The sequence below is a fragment of a genome, unplaced genomic scaffold (genome assembly GCF_019419815.1).
Source record: "Pyrus x bretschneideri cultivar Hongxiangsu unplaced genomic scaffold, Pyrus_bretschneideri_v1 Contig12, whole genome shotgun sequence".
Classification (NCBI taxonomy): Eukaryota; Viridiplantae; Streptophyta; class Magnoliopsida; order Rosales; family Rosaceae; genus Pyrus; species Pyrus x bretschneideri.
Window position 1 is genome coordinate 5,255,861 of NW_025999413.1, and position 9,492 is coordinate 5,265,352.

A 9,492-nucleotide genomic window follows, 5' to 3' on the forward strand; every position below is an offset into this window, starting at 1 on the left:
TGGATGTGGTTTATGTGAATATATAAGTAAATATATTATATGTACAGACTTGATTAGGATATGTGCATAATGTATACTGAATAATTTTGCTAGATGCACTAGTTTGAGAAGTGATTTTAAATGACTGAAAGCGTTTTTAGATAAAATATTTTTGAAACCAATCATTAGTAAAAATGCAAATTAATCTTGGAAAAAACACTTGAAGTGCTTCCTGCAAGAAGCATATAATTGATGCTTTTTGCAGGAAACACTTTAAGTGCATTTGAAATCCAAAAATATTTTTTTTATAAAAACGCTTTCATTCATTTAAAAGCACTTACCAAACAAACTCTTTGTTTATTAGATGCATTAAATATGTAGTTTAAATTTATAGCATGACAATTTGAAATTTTGCGTTAAAACTGTTTTAAAAGAGAATACTAGACACATTATGGTTTAGATGCATATGCATATATATGCACATATACAAAAGAGAAAAGTATATCTGAAAAGTATACCTGTTTTCATTGCCAAAGCTAACCTCAAGGTTTCATAAATGACTACTTAATGATAATTATTGTGTGGATATGTATATCTAATATCATATAACTTTAATTAGTTTAATCAACTTATGACATATTATTCATTGACTTCAGTTTAATCAAATCCCACAATGTTATATAACTTATATGTTATTATTTTCACTTTGTGATCATCATGCATGTTATTTCGATCTTTTATGTTTAATTTCAGTCATTTATTTTCTATATCATTCAATGTTATATAGTATTGAAAAAATTGATACAACTACATATAAGTGCTAAATTTTTGTCCTTTCACTAGTCTCTTCTGCTTGTAAGGAAGAATGGAGACTAATTCAATTCAGGACATATGTTCGAGCTGTCACTCTGCCATGGACATGAAAAGACTGAATTGTATTGTTTGTATTTGGGGCCATTTAATTAATTTATAGAAAATATGGGAGAGGAAATGGATCGATCTTAAAGACTTCTCACTGGAGTGGTTACATAGTTTGGTGTAAAGCGGCAACGTTTCACACCTTCTTGTTTCTTTTGTTGAATAATTTATACGAAGAATTGTGGTGTGGGTGGTGAACTTAAGACCCACTTGTTTCGTTTCTAGGATTCAACGAGCTAACTGAGATGATACAAAATTTTATAAACATTATTCTTCCTTCTTCCAAGTTTGCCTCTCTGTCTATCAATAGGGTACATTTGAACGATCCCTCATATAATATTATATTATTTTTATCGGGATATCTTGTTTAGAATATAATAACATACAGGAAATTGAAATGAATTATTCTTAGAACCTTAGTAAAAAAAGGATAATGATTTCGGGATACTTGGATCAGCTCTTTTGATTTTCTGATGGATTAACTCTCCTCATTCTCCCCGTCGATCAATATATGTGTGCATACCTTACTTGGTTGCTTGTGGCATTTTTGTATAAACACAGCCTTGCATGTTATGAATAAAGTTAAACGAGATTCTAACAATTGTTGTTCATATGATTATCATAAAGTAGTAGTAAATGCCAACTATATGTTTACACTTACCATTTACACACAATTTTAATTATTAATTTCCTATTGTTGTCATCTTTTGTAGTTATGTTTTTGCACAATGCAGGAGGAAATGAATTAAATAATTTCAGCAATAAGGTTCTTGAAATGATCTTTAGATAAAAGTATCTTTATCAATTTGTAGATAAGTTATGGACAATTAATTCTTCCGAGAACATCCAATTAAACTAAAACAAACAGATTGCAAGCTCCTCAATCAGTTTGAATCTCAATCCATATATCAGTTTGTTTGTTTTAGTATACATAAACAAAAGAAATTACTCATATTTTCAAAATGCATAAACTTGAGCGGAAGGTTGGATTGGCTCGAATAACAAAAAGGTAAAAGAAAATTAAACTATAACAAGAAAAAGAAAAGGGAACTACTTGCATTCACTTGTGAGTATATCTACTTGTCTATCTAATCTTGGTTTGTAACATCTCACATCAATCAACGGAGAGGTGGTAATGTGCCTTATATGTACATGCGCAACTCCATATAGCACGAGGCCCTTTGGGAACTCACTGGCTTCAGATTCCATCAGAACTCTAAAGTTAAGCGAGTTTGGGCAAGAGCAATCCTAAGATGGGTGACCCATTGGGAAGTTGCTCGTGAGTTCCCAGAAACAAAACCATGAGGGAATGGTAAGCTCCAAGCAGACAATATTGTGTTACGGCGGAGTCGAGACTAGGATGTGACATAATGGTATCATAGCCACTCTGTTGTGTGGTGTAAGTGCCCCTAAGGGGGGTGGATTGTAACATCCCGCATCGACCAATGGAGAGGGGGTGATGTGCTTTATATGTACATACCCACCTCCATATAACACGAGGCCTTTTGGGAACTCACTAACTTTGGATTCCATCGGAACTCTGAAGTTAAGCGAGTTTGGACGAGAGCAATCCTAGGATGAGTGACCCACTGGGAAGTTGCTCGTGAGTTCTCAAAAACAAAACCGTGAGGGAATGGTAAAGCCTAAAGTAGACAATATCGTGCTATGGCAGAGTCGAGACTAAGATGTGACAGAATGGTATCAGAGCCACTCTACTGTTCAGTACGGATGTGCCGGCAAGGACGCTGGGTTCCCCTTAAGTGGGGTGGATTATGAGATCTCACATCGACCAACGAAGAGGGGGTGATGTGTATTATATGTACATGCTTCCCTCCTTATAACATGAGGCCTTTTGGGCATTCACTGGCTTCAGATTCCATCGGAACTCCGAAGTTAAGCGAGTTTGGGCGAGAGCAATCCCATGATGGGTGACCCACTGGGAAGTTCTCGTGTGAGTTCCCAGAAACAAAACCGTGAAGGCATGGCCGGGGCCCAAAGCAGACAATATCATGCTATGGCAGAGCCGAGACTGGGATGTGCCAGAATGGTATCAGTGCCACTCTGTCATGTGGTGCGAGTGTGTTGACGAGGACGTCGGGCCCCTAAGGAGGGTGGATTGTAACATCCCATATCGACCAATGGAGAGGAGGTGATGTGCCTTATATGTATATGCCCACCTCCATAAAGCACGAGGTTTTTTGGGAACTCACTGGCTTCGGATTCCATTGGAATTCCGAAGTTAAGTGAGTTTGGGCGACAACAATCTCAGGATGGGTGACCTACTAGGAAGTTGCTCGTGAGTTCCCAGAAACAAAACTGTGAGGGAATGGTAAGCCCAAAGTGGACAATATCGTACTACGGTGGAGTCGAAACTGGGATGTGACATTGTTGATGTGTTATAATATTGCAAATGTCATAATTCTAAACATTTAATTTTTTAAACATCATTTAAAAGATTATTTCGGGAAAAAAAATCAATCAAATTAACATTAGTGATCCATAAAAAAACAAATCAATAATATTGTAACAATTAACTTTCTCATGATTTCAAAAAAAAAAAAAAAAAAAAAAAAAAAAAAAAACTTTCTCATGATAAATAGTCCATTTGCTTGCATGAATGATAAAAATGATCGCTAAATTGATTAATCTTTTAAAGAATTGATTTTTAACTAATAATTAATAAAATAAATTATTCCAATTGTAATTATACGATTAAAATACTCTAATAGAACCGTGTGGACAATAAAATGCACTCGTAGAGTGCACAAGTATTGGCAAAAAAATAATAATGTTATTCACACACCTCTTTTTACTTCTACACATTTTTATCAATTTTTTGTCTATTAATTCTCTTTAATTCATTCAATCCAACAGCAAAAAATTGAGAGTTATGTGAGAGATACAATGAGTGTGTGGATAGATCACCATAAAAAATAAAAATAAAAATAAAAATAAAAATAAAAAAAACACCAGTTTTTACCTATCATGTGGTTGTGGTACGTTGCAAACTCCAGTGAGCTCCAACCATGCGATCATAACCCTCTCGCATCCCAATTTTTCTTTCCCAACATGTCAATGCAAATGGCAAAACACTATAAAATAGAATGAGAGTCATAGAGAGCTGTAAAGGAGAGAAGTCCAAGTCTTCACCCACACACTCATTCTCTCACTCCACTTCCTTTTCTTTTAACAACCCAAAAATAAAACACTCAAATTCTCCGCCTTTTCTTTATCCCACCACTTTGCTGCTTCTTCCCTTTCTACAATGCCTTGCGTGCTCTGCCCTCAAACTCACTGAAAACTTAACCAGACTCATCCATGGATTTCGACCTCGAAAACCCACTTACAATTTCCCATGACTTCCAGCCTGAAACAATCACTTCTTTGTTTGCCATTGAATCTGATCACATGCCATCAGAGACTTACTTGCAAAGCCTAAAAGCCCGCAACTTCGACATCTCCATTCGAAGGGAAGCCATAGCTTCCATCTCACAGGTATTATAGCAGTTTGAAGTTTCATCTTGTAAAACAAAAAAAAAATTAAAAAACCCCGGTAACTCTATTTTATCCTTACTTTATTTTTTTTATGTCATTGCAGCTTTGTTGCAACTCTGATGACCTTTTACTGTACCTTGCTGTAAATTATCTCGATCGGTTCTTGTCCTGCCAAGGAGTGCTGGTAAAGAAACGGACAACATGGTGTTTTGCTTCTTCAAAGATTAACAATTTGGAATCACTATTCTTTCTTTTAAAAACGAAAAATTGGATTAATTATTAATCAACAATTGGTGCCAACAAAATAGCATATAGAAATTGTTTACTGGTTTCAATTTTTTTATAAGATCTCAATCATGTTTGGTATAACAGCAACCAAAGCCATGGCTCATAAAGCTTCTTGCAATCACCTGCATTTCTTTAGCTTCCAAGATGAGGAAATCAGAATTCTCTCTCCTTGATGTTCAGGTAAATTAAAATGAACATTTTAATTAATTTGGTGATTAATCCGTAATTTTCACTTAAATGGTGTTCTTTTATTCTCATATTCCACTTTAAGCTAACCTAAATTGCGGATAGGGAGATTCAAACTCGGGTGATGGAAGTGTAGTCAATGTGTTTACATTCACGTCCGCTAATTTAAAAATGGTGTTAGTTTGATAAATGTGTTTTGGTATTTTATAGGGTGATGGAGGCATCATTTTCGACACACAAACGATTCAAAGGATGGAATTACTGATTTTGGGAGCTCTAAAATGGAGAATGCGTTCCATTACACCCTTCTCATTTATGTCATTTGTCATTTCTTTGTTCAAACTAGAAGACCCGCCATTGCTGCATGCTCTCAAAGCTAGAGCCACCCAAATCATCTTCAAATCTCAAAAGGGTACTTTACTTCCACAAGATAAATTTTGACATGGAAATAAATTCAATTCTGTTAAGAACTTAATGAACAGTTTTTACCAAATCATTATGTTGTTTGCAGATGTTGAGCTTTTGGCGTTCAAGCCATCAATAATTGCTGCCTCTGCTGTCCTCTCTGCTTCTGACGCGTTACTCCCTATGCAATTCCCCTGCTTTAAAAAAGCACTATCCAACTGTTCATATGTAAATAAGGTAAAAATTAAAAATATTCTTTATAGTTACCATTATGAGGTAATTTTCCTAGGAAAATACTTTGCTTCATGTATGTAAAGAGTCACTTCTTTTTGCAAATAAACCAGAGTTTGTCATGTGTATCAAATTTTTTATTTTTTTATTTTAGTTAGTTATTTGCAAATGTCGGACTATAATTTGCATGTAACAAATGATAACATTTTCTTGTAACGAAAGAAATAGGGTTCACTTTTATATGAAAGTATTCATCTTCACATGCAAAAAATCATGTTTTTTTCTACTTCAAACTTTGTGTAGGAAAACATGTTGCAATGCTATCGTGCAATGCAGGACATTGTGGTTGATGGGTTTGATTCAGTGCTAGAAAGGGTGTGCAGCTCGTTCGTCACACCAGCCACTGTGCTAGACCATACTTTTTCAAGCTCTGCAGAAAGTGGAAAAACCACAGTCACAAGCATTGCCACGTTGAGACTGGAGAGGGACTTGAAGAGGAGAAAAAATAGTGAATACTGTAAAGATCACAGGCTCCAGATTTCTCACGAGCATTTCCAAAGTCACAAGCGCTGCTGAGACCCTCTCTTCTTTGAGAGGGACACTAGCTTTTAGTTGATCCAATAAACAAAAAAGAGAAAATGAGCGAGAAAACAAAAAGAAAAAAGATGAGAACAAACCGATGAGAGAGAGAGATGAAGTTTTTATCCCATGAGCCAAGCCAAATAGAAACACTGTCCGTTACATTATATTGGGTTGGAGAAGAAATTGACAAAGAATGGAGGGGTCTTGTTTCTTTTTGTTCTCTTGTATTTTTGAAGCTATTTCTCCTTTTGTTTTCTTTAGGAATCAAACGAAGACAAGACATATATAATAATAACTCTGAATTGTAGGGTTTGAATTGAATTTGTCTTTCAGTTCTCTATGTTTGGTTTAGCTTTGTTAGTTTCTGGTAGTTATAAAGAGTGTATATGCAGTGAAGTTCATCCACTACATATGCATTTAAGTTTATCGGCCATATTCGCATATCAACAACTGTAAAAACATAACGATATATCCACAACTATGTTATTCGAACACAGAAAACTGTAAGAACATAATGACATATCTTAAGAACATCTTTAATGAAGAGATCCAAATTTGAAATGTAAGGGAAAAAAAAAAAAACTACATTTACATCTTCAGGACAAATAAATAAGAGTTATACTCCAATGAGGGAGATGTGTATTGGAGAAATAAATTGATTATGAACTCGTGATGTTAGTCCATCCTAACCATGCATCATTTGCCCCTGACCTGGCTTTTGGAAAGTAAAAAGTATAAATTGATGGTGGTTTGTTAAGTTTAAACAGTTTTGTGTTCATTTTTGTTTTGAGATTATGTGGTTATTGAAGCATAATTAGTGGCATGTAAAAAAACTTAATCATGTGATCTCAAGGATGGATGGGAGCCGATTGATGGTCCCCCTGTAATGAGATTTCTTAATCAAGGATATCTGGACCAAGTTTTGGAGATCTCTGTTTCTGTACCTGGAAGATGATGTCAACTACACGGGAGAAAATTGGACCACCGGGAGGGATGTATCCAATATGTACCAAGGAATAAATATTACTCACTACATCATACGTCAAAAAAAAAATATTTGTGGATTGAATTTCCCGGAAATTATTAAACTCGACATTGAATATAATCAAATTAATATATGCTACCGACTAAAATATTTGTGGTATTAGATAAATTACAGTCTTGACTTCTTGTATGAGATTTGTATAAGCATTTTTGAAGACTAAAATACTAGATTGTGACACAAATGAATCATAATCATTGTTGAGCATAGTCGTTGCGCTAGACCTCAAAAACAACAAACAAAAACATTAAAAAAGACCCGAAATGTTTGGACTTGGTTTCTTGGTTTTGTTAATATGAACAGAAAATTATATTATTACCCTGTCATTGAACCATTTTATAATGTTTATAAACATGTGGAATGCTTGTTGTGAGAGAAATTTTATAAGAAAATTGTTTTTGTTATCTTCTGTAAATTTGACTTCTGAGTGATTTAAATAAGGAAATATTATTAGCACTCCAAAATTTTCATTGTGCACTCCTCACAAATGTATTTTTCTTTCTAAAAAAATATAGAAAGTTTGGAGTACACAATGAGAATTTTGAAGTGTTAATAACAATTTTCTTTAAATAATTATAGTTTTATAGTTTTGAGTTCAATTCTTTCATTTCACAATGCTTAAAAAAAAAAAAATCCTAGTATTATTACGCTATAGTTTTTTATTTTTTTATTTTATCTATATACAAAGAAAAATGATGAAAATTTAAATATTCCTACAATGCTCTCACTTTAACAGAGAATAATAATGAGCGACTGCCCAAACAAAATAAGGACAAAATGGTAATTTTATTATGTTAAATGAATCTTCAAACCCATGTTGTGGGTGGTTAACTATTTTTCCTTTGTTTTTGAATTTTTATTAAAAAATACGTAATTAGATCTAAAACATAAATAAAACATAATTTTGAATTAAAAAAGGCCAATTACCACACACATACGTGTGGGGCAGTAGGTTAGTTCATGGGTGAAAACTCAACACCCCGTTCACTAGAATATTAGACCACTCCCCTTTCTCAATCTCTTCATTGAATTTTTTTTTTTTTTTTGATAAACGATAGAACATCTATATTAAACCACGGGAGGAAGATTTGAACGCGATACTTCAAGTGCAAGAGTAAATGCTCATAAGTTGGATATTGGGCTATCCATGACTTGATACACTTTGAGTTTGACTCATATTCGGTTTGTGTGTTTGGCAAATTAGGGCTCGGGCTTAGTCGTGAAGAAATAAGTTGAGCTCAAAATAAACTTGTCCGAAAAATGAGTGGAGCTTGACCATTGTTTTTTTTTTTTTTTTGAAAATTTTTAATTATTTTTTTTAGTGAATTAACTTGAGTTTATCTCAAGTTTGCTTTGTTCGTTAAGTTTGACCTATGAGTGTATACGACATTTTAATCTTATAATTAAAATAAAAGATGTAATACCAAATTAAGTTCAACTATTATATTAACTTACTTAAATCTAAAGTATTATTCATGTTCATCACTTCATTATCCTTTCTTCGTATTGATTACAAATCTCTCAATCAACGTACGTAATTATCTCATTAGTAATTTCAAATTTCATTAAGTCGGACCAAACTTATGTTCAAGCTTGTTTCAAAAACGATATGAGCTAGCAACCATAAGCCCCAACCAAATCCACGTACAAGTCAAGCAAAGCTTAAGTTCAAGTTGAAAAAAAATCCTTCGAACAGAGCTTGAGCACAACTAGCTTTATTTGCACTCGAGCTGATCTTGAGCTCGAAGAAGAGCACTTTGGTACTCGCTTTGTCTCGACTTATTTACATCTATAGTTAAATAACGAGTTGATTTTCTTTACTTCTCCCTAAATTTTTAAGAGCTCATTTAGATACTCTTAGTTTTTTTTCTTTTGAGTACTAAACTATGATCCATTAAGCTGTGTGGTGAATTCTGACAATGAAGTAGTTGGTCATCTGACATATACTCGGTAGATCAAAGGACCACGTTTCAAGTTTGACCGATTCAATGAGCCTAAATCCCTCAAGTTTGACCGTTTCAAGTTCTGACAACGAAGTTTCACATGCGGCTTTAGTGTCACAAAGCAATACCCGGATCAGGATCCTCTCCTAATCTAAGGATGAGGATCCTTATGACTAAGGGATGTGGACCGTTGGATAAAAATCCAACGGTTATAATTATTATAACTTTAAAGGGACCTTCATGTTTGTAGCCGTTGGATTTTCATCCAACGGCCCACATCCCTTGGTCATGAGGATCCTCAGCCTTAGATTAGGAGAGGATCCTGGTCCCTCCCCTATACTTTGCTTTGGCAATTGAGCGAGCAACAACATTCAGTTTCTTGCTTCTCCATGTCCCCAAATTACCTTTAAAAACATAAAGTAA

At 34.3% G+C, this 9,492-nt stretch overlaps 1 protein-coding gene across 1 annotated transcript; it reads left to right on the plus strand.

Moving 5' to 3' along the window:
* The first annotated feature begins 3,675 nt into the window (after positions 1-3,675).
* LOC103944476 (putative cyclin-D6-1) lies at positions 3,676-6,400 on the plus strand. The gene is made up of 6 exons (XM_009354937.2): positions 3,676-4,392; positions 4,496-4,576; positions 4,765-4,860; positions 5,077-5,278; positions 5,378-5,508; positions 5,806-6,400. Exons 1-6 carry the CDS (start codon positions 4,216-4,218, stop codon positions 6,076-6,078), a joined length of 960 nt encoding a protein of 319 aa, XP_009353212.2. The 5' UTR covers positions 3,676-4,215; the 3' UTR covers positions 6,079-6,400.
* Positions 6,401-9,492: the final 3,092 nt, after the last annotated feature.

Coding starts and splice junctions, on each gene's coding strand:
- LOC103944476 (XM_009354937.2), top strand. CDS start 4,216: ATGGATTTCGACCTCGAAAACCCACTTACAATTTCCCATGACTTCCAG. Junction 4,393..4,495: donor CCATAGCTTCCATCTCACAG/GTATTATAGCAG, acceptor ATGTCATTGCAG/CTTTGTTGCAACTCTGATGA. Junction 5,279..5,377: donor CATCTTCAAATCTCAAAAGG/GTACTTTACTTC, acceptor TGTTGTTTGCAG/ATGTTGAGCTTTTGGCGTTC.